At 40.5% G+C, this 13,237-nt stretch overlaps 1 protein-coding gene across 5 annotated transcripts in view; it reads right to left on the bottom strand.

The window, feature by feature from the left end:
• Positions 1–13,237, bottom strand: part of LOC140133531 (ATP-binding cassette sub-family B member 5-like) — a 41,036-nt gene that overhangs the window by 27,079 nt on the left and 720 nt on the right. For 3 of the 5 annotated variants that reach the window (XR_011855919.1, XM_072153819.1, XM_072153817.1), the window contains exons 2-5: positions 8,231–8,346; positions 7,171–7,231; positions 3,256–3,406; positions 811–853 (exon numbers count right to left, since the gene is read on the bottom strand). Coding sequence is in view for 3 of the 5 variants with exons in the window: in XM_072153819.1 (XP_072009920.1) it covers positions 811–853; positions 3,256–3,406; positions 7,171–7,231; positions 8,231–8,346 (371 nt within the window). In the remaining 2 variants the exon portion in view is untranslated. Of the gene's footprint in view, positions 1–810; positions 854–3,255; positions 3,407–7,170; positions 7,232–8,230; positions 8,347–13,237 lie in introns of those variants that run through there. The other 2 variants (XM_072153818.1, XM_072153820.1) reach the window with 2 other exon arrangements.

Below are 13,237 nucleotides of genomic sequence, written 5' to 3'. Positions count from 1 at the left end.
GCCACCAGGTGAGTTGAGAACACATGTGTGATAACTAGATCCAGTCTGTCTGTGTATCGGGTGTGCAAAAGTAATAATTGTTGCCCAAAACAATGTTCAACCAATAACTATTAAAGGCGTAAAATACTTGAGACTGCACAAAAAACTTAAACTGCTCCTTTTTCATAATGACAAGCTAAACACTACAACCATGTGTCATCCGGTACAATACTACGTATAGTACCTTTTACCTATATATGAACTATTAAAGGTGTATGATGAATTTTACTTATTGGTTACCAGGGCTGCCATCAGGGACGTTTTAGTTTGACTGTGTTCAAGGGCCCAAAGGAGGAGAAGGGGCCCCAAGCCACAGAAAACCCTCCTCCCTTCCAGCGTGCAGGGAAATTACTGTGTACACAGGGCTGGATTATCATTCTGTGGGGACCCACAAAATTTGCCAGTCAGGCGCCCCAAACTTCCTAGTGACGGTCCTGTTGGTTACACATTTCAAAGTATTTACTAACGAACCTTATTTGTACTGATCATAAATATGGCACATAAAGCAGCAACAACCACATAATTGTCCCTTAAAAAGGGCTGACCACAAACTGGTGATTACGTTAGGGATCTAAATACAATTGCATGTGTTTGAGGATAGCACTACATGGCCCTACTGTCAGAAGAAAGAAGTTTTGAATACTTTGGATTTCTACATATCCAATTGTTTATCCCTTTGGCAAAAAAGTGCAAATCCAGAATGCATTTTTAAGGGAAATCAGTAAAATGGATGGCAATAATTGATACATATGTACAACTTATAGAACTTACAATGTCATCTGCTCTTCTATTGGTTTGTACCGTGCACATTCAGCTGTAAATTAAAAACATGAATACACATATTATAATTCATAATACATAGTTACGGTATAATTGACACACATGGCACACATGGCCAATATTAAAGGACATCTACCACCAGGATGAAGAATTGTAAACCATGCACACTGACATACTTGTGTGTGCCCCCTCCCCTCTTTTTTAAGCTTCCTCTGCCCTTGTGTTTAAGAAAAAAACGGCTTTTAAAATTATGCAAATGAGTCATTAACATCTATGAATCCTGGAGCCCCTTAGACTCATTTGCATAATTGTAAAACCTTTTTTGTACATACCAGGACATAAGAAGCTAAAATAAGAGCACATCTTGACACATGGGGCACACACCAGTATGTCATTGTGCATGGTTTACAATTTTTCATCCTGGTGGTAGATTTCCTTTAAAGGACACCTGTTATCAGGTCTCTGCCACTAGTCCTGTCACCTCTACCTGTTGGAGCAGCTCACAAGGATCCCATCCCAGCCTTTATCTAGTCAATTCATACATTAATCATTGTAAAATCATCTATTCTTTATTATGTAAATGAGACTGGTCACATGGTCAGAGGCAGTGGTGTCACCCCTGTTACCCCTCCCCTCTCCTCCCCTTGCTCATGTCTGGTGTCTGTGCTGCATCTGCTGACATGCTGCATCCTCCTAATACACATGTGTGAGACACAGACATCAGCTACACATGTACCTGACATGTTCTGCTATGACATGGCTGCCTGGAGCTGTTGTATCTCTCCTCTACACACACAGGCTGCAGGGGGTGCCAGCACCAGGAAGCACATCATTATACAGCCTCACATCATTATACAGGCTGTCAGTCAAGCACTGGGGGTGTGGCTGTGCCTCCCACTCATGAATAAGCTGGACAGCTTGAATATGCTAATGACTCATTGGACATTTCACAGGTCATTTGCATACAGCTTTAGGACCTCATTGCTTAGGTTTACAGGCATGTAGAGGGACAATGAAGGGATAGGGGCAATGCTCTCTAATGGCAGTTTATGAAAATATATTTAGTTTAGGGGGATATTTTGCCTGACGGGTTCTCTTTAAGACTAAAATAGGTAAAATGAGCTCTGTATTATAGAAGCCATGTTAGAAAACTTGTCACACAATAAGTTTCCAGATTACTTTAAAGGAGAAGTCCAGGATTTATTTTTATTGATTAGTATTAGCTCTTTGCAGAGTTTGGATGAGCATGTAGCTGTTTTATAGTCTTCCAAGGGCAGCACCGTATATAGTATAGCAGTGCCCATTTGCCTGAATGATTCTAGAATGTGACGAATAAACAAGATGTTTGTGCAGTAGATTTGGTAACCACTAGAGATGAGCGAGTATACTCGTCCGAGCTTGATGCTCGTTCGAGTATTAAGGTACTCGAAACGGCTCGTTGCTCGGACAAGTATTTCCCCTGCTCGAGATCGAGCATTTAATTAAAAAAACACAGTGAAGAACAATGAAGAATAGAATAAAAACAGTGAACACAGTGAACACAGGATCATTTAAGTGAAAAACACAGTGAAAAACACAGTGAAGAATAGATTACAGATGTTCGGCACATCTGCTTACTTGTCGGAAGATACGCGCGAAACAAAATAGTATGTGAAGAACAATATATATGTATGAAGAACACATTGAAGAACATAGTGAGCAGGACAGAGACACCGGGGAGCAGCACAGAGACATTGGGGCATTAGCAGCACCAAGACATTGGGGCAGCACGGAGACATCAGGGCAGCGGCAGAGAGATTGGGGAGACTTCAGTGGAAGAAGAGGAGCGGATCCCGGGACAGCGTATCTCCCGACAAGTAAGCAGATGTGCCGAACATCTGCAATCTATTCTTCACTGTGTTTTTCACTGCGTTTTTCACTTAAATGATCCTGTGTTCACTGTGTTCACTGTTTTAATTCTATTCTTCACTGTTCTTCACATCTGCTAACTTGTCGGGAGATAATATACGTGCGGAACAGTTTGCATACATCTGCTCACTTATGAAAAGACATTCTTTTTCAATTAAATAACACATTTTATTCCCGAACCATGGTCCCTTTGAAAAATGCTTGAGTCTCCCATTGACTTCAATGGGGTTCGTTATTCGAGACGAGCACTCGAGCATCTGGAAAAGTTTGTCTCGAATAACGAGCACCCGAGCATTTTAGTGCTTGCTCATCTCTAGTAACCACCCAGCTGTCTTGACTAATCAACAAGTAGATCAGAAGAGTGCCAGGTGTTGGACCTTCACCCATCTAACTAACTACCCACATTATAAATAAACTTTTTCCAAAATACCAGTCTTAGATCCATTCTCCCTAATCTGGCAACATGAAAATAGCCTAGTTATGGACACTTTCTTATGTTCTAGTCAATCATGTTTTTAGTATTCTTACATGAGTTTTGTATTGTTGAGTTGTGACACAAGATACTGTCGGTCATTTCACCAAACACAATGTGCATAATCGGTAGGCAGATCCCATTGCCGAGAGCACCAATAGATCCAATGATCATGTAGAGAATGTCCAACCCATCTGCATAGCGAAACTAAATAAAATCAGATTCAAAGGAAAATAAGATATAAGAACATACAATGTAGCTCTGTCTTAGTAGAAAACTTTAGAGTTTATTTTGGTGATAAATGAGGACATATCTCTAGAACCTGATCAAGGAAAAAATCTTCAAATATAAAACTTCATGCTTTATTTCAGGACCGTAGTCATGTCACAATTTTCCAATTTTCCATACAGGTATTCTGTGATATAAGTTTTCTTTACAACTAAAAAAGGCAGAGTATTTACAAAAAACGGTTTGGGAATGTGCCTACAAGTGCCGATGAGGACATGGGGGGAGGATAAAAAGGGGTACTGGTGACAGGTTCCCTTTAAGCGTTGGACACTTTATCCGGTTCCTTATCTATCAGCTGTCAGTGTAAGTACTGGAGGTAGACCTGATGTATATACACTGCACAAAGCAGAAAGGAAAAAAAACTGGAAAAATACATTTTTAAAAAAATATTATTTTGCATATAACTGTTTAAGCAATTTGTCTTTGTTGTAAAAGAAAAGCTGTCGTAAAAAATTGGTTGTAAAAGAAAAGCTGTCTCTTTATGAGTCTCTGCCACTAACCACATCTCATAACCTAATTAATCTGGGAACACTGACACGCCTATGGCTGCTGAAAAATACAAATACACAGACAGAACATCTGAAGTAGGACATTGTTTCCTAATTAGCTGCTTTATAATTGGTCACTTTTAGGATGATTCATGATATATGGTTTGTTGCACCATCATAAAATCATACAGGTAGTATTATTCTTGCTGCTATATAAGTATTTGTGAGCCATTTTAATGTCTAACACTACCTGGGTCCAGCACCTAAGAGTATGAGAAGCAACATAGTGTAAGTCCTCATTGTAAGAAAATATTACTCCACATTATCTAATGTGTACTTTTTGTTTATTTTACACCTCTGTACAGGGCCGATTCTAGCATTTTTGCTGCCTGAGGCGAATATTAAAATGCTGCCCCCCCCCCCCCCCACTCCCTGTTAAGTAAATGCGGAAAACTTTACTAACAATTAACAACCCTACAGACAGCTCCCTGACACTGTGTGACTGACTACATGATCTGAGAGGCATTAGTGACATCTAGTACCTTATAGATGACAATCTCTTCCATCAGGAGGACTTTATTCCGGGTTCTCCAATCCATGACGTATCAAAGGTGAATTCACGGCCGGATATCTTCAGCTCCATGCAGCATCTCCACCCGGCGTCCCTAAAAATACCACAGTCACTTACAGTATGAAGTCTCCTGGAAAACAACACTGTGCTCCTAAATAATATATACCCCTCACAACACAACTGACCGCACTCTCCCCACATATAACACATCCCTTCATTATCCCTGCTCTCATATATTTAAAGGCCTCGTTATTCACCACCCAATTAAATTATATACAGCTCCCATATACAGATCCCCTACAGCTTAAATAAAATTTTGCCCCACATATACAGCCCCCCAGCTTAGTAATATACTGTATCCCATATACATCCCCCCAGCTTAGTAATAGACTGTATCCCATATACATCCCCCCCAGCTTAGTAATATACTGTATCCCATATACAGCCCCCCAGCTTAGTAATATACTGTATCCCATATACTTCCCCCCAGCTTAGTAATATACTGTATCCCATATACAGCCTCCCAGCTTAGTAATATACTGTATCCCATATACAGCCCCCAGCTTAGTAATATACTGTACCCCATATACATCCCCCCAGCTTAGTAATATACTGTACCCCATATACATCCCCCCCAGCTTAGTAATATACTGTATCCCATATACATCCCCCCCCAGCTTAGTAATATACTGTATCCCATATACAGCCCCCCAGCTTAGTAATATACTGTATCCCATATACAGCCCCCCAGCTTAGTAATATACTGTATCCCATATACAGCCCCCCAGCTTAGTAATATACTGTATCCCATATACTTCCCCCCAGCTTAGTAATATACTGTATCCCATATACAGCCCCCCAGCTTAGTAATATACTGTATCCCATATACAGCCCCCCAGCTTAGTAATATACTGTATCCCATATACATCCCCCCAGCTTAGTAATATACTGTACCCCATATACAGCCCCCCAGCTTAGTAATATACTGTATCCCATATACAGCCCCCAGCTTAGTAATATACTGTATCCCATATACATCCCCCCAGCTTAGTAATATACTGTATCCCATATACATCCCCCCAGCTTAGTAATATACTGTATCCCATATACCCATATATCCCATATACAGCCCCCAGCTTAGTGATATATAATATATAGCATCCCCCCCCAGTATAAAATAATTATGGCCCCATATAATACATATAGCATCCCCCCAGTATAAAATAATTATAACCCCAAATCCCCAAATAAAATATAGCATCCCCTCCCCCTAGTATAAAATAATTATGGCCCCAAATAATACATATAGCACCCCCCCCCTAGTATAAAATAATTATGGCCCCATATGATATCTATAGCGTCCCCCCCTCCCCCAGTATTAAACGTTTTCTAGCCTTATATAGCGCCCCCCCTCCCCCCCCAGTATTAATTATTAGCTACATTTAATTAAAGTACTTGAAAAATAATAAAATCATACTCACCTGCAGGCAGCTGCTCCCTCGGCGCGGCTCCGGTCTTCACGCGGCCTTCACTCCGGTCTTCCTGTGAGCCGCGGCTCCGCAGTGACACAGGCGCATGACGTCATGACGCCTGTGTCACTGCTTAGGACGGAGCGCGCAGCTGCCGGAAAGGCGCTGCGTCGCTCCGCATATAAATCGCGCCTGTGTCTTAAAGAGACAGGCGCGATTTATTTAGCTGGTGGGCGATTCGGGCGTTAATGGACGCCCGAATCGCCCACTTTAGAGCGGCAAATTTCGCCGCCCTTTACAGGGACCCGAATTCTGCCGCCTGAGGCGAGATTTTCATCTCGCCTCATGGCAGATGCGGCCCTGCCTCTGTATCCTCAGTACAGAAGCAATTTGGTCACTTTGTGGGTGGTCTATTCAATTATATATCAAAAATGTATATTTAATTATGAATTCATATATTTTCTTACTTTTATTATTAAATTGTTTCTTTCCACAGAACTCTTCTTTTTATTTTGAAAAAATGAAAAGTAGACATGCACAAGTTCTATGTATTGGTTGGTCCTCCTTGTGGTAGGTTCAACTCCAGCTCATCCCTGCATCTGTCTTTGTACAAACTGCCTGTTTTCAACCCTCCGAATATTTTTAAATAGGTATAAGCAGTTCCATTCAAATTCAAGTTTGGCCAAACCTGAGCGCTGCCCCCACCGGTAACACCTGCAATCAGTTCCATCACTGCAGGCGCAATTACACTGCCACCATTGACTATGGGTTTTACCAGTAGGTGACAATGAGCTGAACACTGAAACCAAACTTCTGGCTGAAGTTTGGGATCAAGTTCGCAGACCCTATGTTTCCGCACATTGTGGTTCCTGTCCACTTATCACAAAATTTTTTGAAAATATGGAAAACTATTTAAAAAAAGAGTTGTCTTATATATTTAACCAAATTAAAACAGTAGTAAAGAACATGTACATGATAAATAACCATTATGTGACTTTTGTTTCTCATTTTCATGCAGTTTTTTCCTCTACAGGCTCGTATGTGTAATATGTCTCTCAGCTGATTGGTGGGAGGGAGACCGAGCTGTTGTAATTCACACCATTTACTACACAATTCACAATCACCTAAAAATGCAGAAAACAATGGTTTACTTACAATTTTGATTGGACTAACAGCCTTTACTTTCACTTTGTTCCCTTTTTGTACATTTTCTTGCCTTTAAACAAAAAGAGCGCAAATGAGAGAGGTAACAGTGAGTAAGTAAGTAAAAAGGGTTGGCTTTTTTAAATAAAAAACACATTGGTCCACATTTCTTAAAGTGTTTGCGCCAGTTTTCTGTCTGACTTTGCACAGAAAAGAACATGCAAACTGCGCCAGTTTTGTGTCACAGCTGCACTCTGTCCGACAAGGCGTGTTAGTGCTTAGTCGGAGTTTGCGCCACATTTATTTCTGACATGCGCCACAATTCTGCTGCATGAACAAAGTGCACCAAAAAAATTGGTGCATTCTGCCGGTGTCAGATTCATGAAGACCCTGCACCAGTTTTCAATATTCAATAAATTGGGCTACATTTACTAAGAGTAATGCAAACTCCACTAAATGCAGTTTGTCTGTGAGGTGTGTAGGGTGCTCCAGATTCCTGATTTCTGGCTCCAGTTCTTCATGAATCTGGCGCTCCCTGCACTGCCCCGACAGAGTTCATAAAGTTTTTTTGATGCCCCTTTAACATAGGGCATGCAGCAGACTATGCATGTTAAACCTGCGCACCTCACAACTGAGCATCGGAAAAAGAAAGTTCATCTCATTGAATATTATTGGCTTCTTTTGCAGTTTCCTTATTTAAAAAAAAAAGGTATTTAGGGTTTCAGAAATTGATCACTAATCATACAATTAACCGACAGGTGATATTCGACTTCATAAGCCAGTGACGTAATATTCATCCATCACATTCAAGTTAATGGAGCTGAGCTGCAATACTATGTACTATGTGTGACGCGCTGCTTGATAGGAAGCAAGAAGTCTGCAAAATTCACTCTACAGATCCTAGTACACCCCTTTTATTCTGGGATTGCACTTGTCTACCAGAGGATCTAGATTTGGACTTATATAAGAAGGATATACTGCAGACAAAATCATACGGTGAATGAAAGTTGTGTTTGATCACATCAGCTGCAGAATGTATGAATTCGTAGCATATCCATATCATATAACATACCCATTTTCTTTTTGACTTTCATCCAGTAAAGATTCGGTTGTAGGGTGGACATTGTTGATCTCTGTATCAGTATCTTTGGTGTCATTTCTTTTCTTGCTTCTGCTCCATGAAAACCACTGTGGAAAATAATGGATATTTGTACACAATAAAGTCATCATGAGAAGTCACTTTAATCCAATGTTCCTTTAACAAATAACCAACTTGTCAGTGGGTTTTCCTGACACTGATACCTGTGTTGTTTGGTCTTTGGTGAATTTGCAATATTTTAAAACAAAAGTTGCAAAAAGTCTCCAAAAGGATGGCAAACTGTCTTAGGCGCACAAAAAGTTGCATAGGAGAACAAACACCACAAAAAGTCACAAAAATAAAGAAAAAGGCGAGCAAAAAGTTTGATACATGTGCCCCATAGAAACCATTTGAGATACACATTCATGAGAGGAGTTATGAAGGACTGGGGTCTGACCCAGTATAAGGCTAACATCGACATCTTGAAGTGTAGGAAAATACACGCCAGCAACAAAAGGAAAAAAACTGCAGGATTGTTTCAAAGAAATTAATTACTGATGCGTCATCTCATACAATTCATCATCTCCATTTTTATCACCTCCCATTAAAGGGAATCAGATTTTTTGTATGATATGTAGTGAAGGTGATGCCATTTGGTTCCATATGAAGAGGAGGTGTCCAAACTTCTATAATATTGGCCACATGAATACTCACTCAAACAATAGTATTACATTACGTACATTATTCAGATGATATATCACATCATTTTGCTACCTGGCTATCTTTATCATTCACCTAACTATTAAACCTTTCATATTTGGCACATGTATAAAGATGAAATAGTACATTATAGTACAGTAACGCATAGAGATGTATAGGTCACCCTCACACTCCAATATTTGGGCACTGTACTACTTTCTATTATTTCAGTTACTTGCCCTGGATCACTCCAGCTTTGTTGTGTATCTTGTTCCAGAGCCATTCACAATGTTCTATGAATAATCCTAATATTGATTTCTATTGATAAGGAGCATTGTCCTATGTTGTTACACAAGATTGTATTTGCCTTGGCAGCAGCTGCCTGGCACAGGTTACAGGAGCCCCGTCTGTTTACTGCTGTGCAGTGATGTGCCTAAGTCTTTTTCCATGCCGGTTTTATCTGCTCTGTTCCCGGACTGCTGCTGCTGTTATGTAATGGTGACATTTTCCCTTTCCACACTCATCGGCCCCTATTTATCAAAACTAATGCAGTCTGTACTATGCGCACTTATTCTGTGGAGTGTGCAGAGTGCGGAAGATTCATCAAAACTTACGCCCGGTCAGCCTGTGAGCCATAATCTTAGCTTTTTCATGTTAAACCTCATTTGGTACCTCTCTATTTTAGGCCACCAAATACCAGTGTAATGTAATACTGGCAGCATCTGTGTTAACTACTTTTATCATTAAGGAACTTCTGCCAAACATGTTACCCTAAATGCCCTCTACAAGGTCACTTATACAAGAAATACTGACATCCTAATAAGCCGTCTAGGATGATGGCATTATGATGAGGATAGGGTAATATTGTTTTGTTGCAGTCTCCCCAGGACATTTCCTTTATTCTTTTTTTTAATAAATAAATCCCCTCCCCTTTAGACATACAGTATAAAAAACAAAAAGGAACTCAATAAGCTGAGTCAAACAAAGAAAAAGAAAGAAAAGGAAGATGATTAAAAAAATACTTCCCCTTGACCCCGGAAACAAATGTATCAAAAATCAGACAAACTTTCCATTTGCAACAGAGGATGATAAACTCTCGGAGAGTTGGTCTTCCTCCCTATTTCCATCCTCCCCATAGGGATTGTATTTATATTTTTGCTTTGGAAACCTTAGGAACCTCCTTAGATTTTAAGAGGAAAGAGTTCACCTCCTAACATATTTATTGTCGTAAATACAATGTTTGTTTACTGTTTTTTTTTGTTTTAGATCAGTTTGAGGGGAAGGCGGCGATTTTACATTTTTTATTATTTTTTTAACTTTATTTTAAATTTTTTTTTACTGTTTTTAAGAACCTCCAGGGTACTTTAACCCTAGATGGGCTGATCATTCCTACCATATACTGAAATACTACTGTATATGGTATTTTTACTTAGGATTCATTACAACAAATCATTGCAAAACATCTGCAGAAAACATAGGGGCTCAGGTCTAATGAAGTCTTTGCCAACAGCAATATGCAGCACACCCCATGTCTGTATAAAGAGTCATACATCCTTAACAGCTCGTTGATGGATATATCCGTCAGTGAGCGTTAAGGAGTTAAATGTGGTGGGCTAGGTTGTTCATGCCCCTAGCAGCCCTGCTTCCCAACATACCCAAAGTGGCGTGAAGGTTGGAAAAGCCTAAACACAATAAATAGCCCCCATTTGGGAGAATAATTTTATCATTCTTTTGTTGACAACTGGGTGTTATCGGTTGCTAACCATATAGTCTGTTTAAGGCTGTTATACACCAATTTGTCAATGATTCAAACATTTTTGGAGCAATAACCCAATGCAGAGTTATAAGAAAAGATGTGCCAGAAATGTTGTTGCACGATCAACATTTGCCTGTGCCTGTGCATCTTCCTCTTGTATCTCCTTATGCCATTTATAATTGCTACATTAACAGCAACACTTATCCAACCGATCATAGGCCTGGTATAAAAAGATCTATGGAGAGATCTCTGTACTGTCCATCCAGGTAATTGAACATTGTAACGAGGTCTCCCCTCATTCAGTAAATGGAGTAAAATAATTGCTTAATCATAGACGTTTTATCCGTTAATGCCCCTTGTGCTTCAGGATGCAGGAGTAGATGCGTAGATGAGGTTCTCGTACCCAGTGACATTGGGTGACGGTATCAAATTCAGAAATTTATTAAAAACTTCCTAGCATTTTTATTTTTCTGCAGCATGCTACAGTCCTGGACAGGGGCTTTCATCCAGGGCTGAGACGCATTGCAAAACAATAAAATTCCAGTAAGTTTTACATAAACTTCTGATTTTGGTGCATATTGTCTCTGAGCACCAGGTCTCTAGCTGCTGATGCCATGTTTACAGTTCCTAACCTCAAAATTCAGGGAAACACTGATAAGTGGTTCCTGGCACTGACCTCTGATCATGTATGTATATGTTGCATTTGTTACATTCGTATCTGCATCTTCCTGAGTTCGCACTAATGACCTATGGAAATGTTGTCTGTTCCTGTCATTTCCTCCGGTCTGGCAGTGTGGATTATGTTCTGGTGGCTGGTGGTGAATTGTGCTTTGTTTATTGATTTCCCATTGTATTTGTGACTATTCCTGATTTGCTCTCAGAAAGTAAGAGTTCTCCTTATGAGCCAATTAAGACTGCTTTGAAGGTGCGGTTTTCCTTATTCCAGCCTGGAAAACCTATTTGCATATTTTCCTTATATGCTCTTTCAGTTGTGACTCAGACTGCTTACAACCCCTTATTGTGTTTTTCTGTATGTTTGTCTTAGCCTAGGGAGGGAATATCTTTCTGGTTGTCCCTTATTAATAGGATACGCAGAGGCAAGCAGACAGGGCTGTTGGGGGACCGGAGTTTACAGCTCAATGTCTTGAGTCCCAATACAATACAGCCTTATCATAACATAAATAATTACACAATAGCTTCATCCAAACATGCAACTTGTTTTGCCAAAAACTATTCACATATGTGCCTAAGGCTGCATTCATACAACCATTGGGTGACGTATATATGCCCCCCTTAGACCAACAATGGGCACACGGAGCGTTACGGTGCTGCACATGTGTGGCACCGTAACGCTACGTACATGGGGAAAAGATAGGACATGTCCTATGTTCCCCCAGGTTACGGCACCATGCGTGTGTGACATGTATCTCTATGAAGAGGGGAGGGCTCAACCCTCCTCCTCTCCAGGGCGCTGCGGCCCGGCGCTATGGCCCGGCAGTCACACGTTCATGTAAATGCAGCCTAAGGGTCTATACACACGACATTGGTTTATACACAAAACTAGTCAGGTGGCTCATGAACTGTATACTCTGATGACATAAGGATCTCTGGACAAGTATCATATGGTTTATTGTGTACATTATATTCTCAGGTTTTTAAACTCTTTTTTTAAGGTCCCATAAAACATTGATCCGTAAAGTGCTTTAGTTGGAAGCTACTTGGCTACTTTACAGCAGTGAATGAACATTCACAAGATGATTTTTCACTCAAGCTTAAAACACCTTCAGGGTACGTAGATATTACAGAAGAAGGCACTGTTTGTGGGCTTTGCAGGGATGGGGGGGGGGGGGGTTTAGTAAGTTGAAAAGTTTTCTCTAACTTCCCGTGAGCTGATCCATGGTCCATGTGACGTCACACAGTTGCACCACTTGTTATATCACAGAGAGTAATCATAGCTGTGTGTTATAATGAGCCGAGCACCTATGTGACATGACTGGTTTTTAGCCACAGGAAGTATCCAATGAAAGAGTCATGTAGAATGACAGCAAGCACACATCTAGTAAACAGAAATTTTTACAGAAAGTATATTGGAAAATTATATACCTTTTTATTATATAAAAATAACATTTATTTGGTGAAACTGAAAACCCCCTTTAAATGAAACCCTCCACTTAGAAATGGTAGTTCTAACCCTCCAATACATTGCACCATCTCAGGGTGAGCTGGTGCTGGAGCATATTTTCATTAATTCCAGAAACCGCCGATTGCTTTATTAAACTCTTTTATACTTTAGATTGCAAGCATGCTTCGGCGCACCATGCATGCAACCGTGCGTGCGCCTGATTCGGAAGTGCCAGAGTTCTTGATGACATCACCAGCTCTCCGGCACTTCCGAATCAAGCGCACGCACGGTCCCGCGCATGGTGCGCCGAGCCCTATCATGGTGCGCCGAAGCGTCCTTGCAATATAAGGTATTAAACAGTTAAATAAAGCAATCGGTGGTTTCTGGAATTAATGAAAATATGCTCCGGCCCCAGCTCACCCTG

This window comes from Engystomops pustulosus, chromosome 5 (assembly GCF_040894005.1).
Source record: "Engystomops pustulosus chromosome 5, aEngPut4.maternal, whole genome shotgun sequence".
NCBI lineage: Eukaryota > Metazoa > Chordata > Amphibia > Anura > Leptodactylidae > Engystomops > Engystomops pustulosus.
The sequence above is the reverse complement of the archived record's forward strand: the minus strand, read 5'-3'. Positions and strand labels throughout refer to the sequence as shown.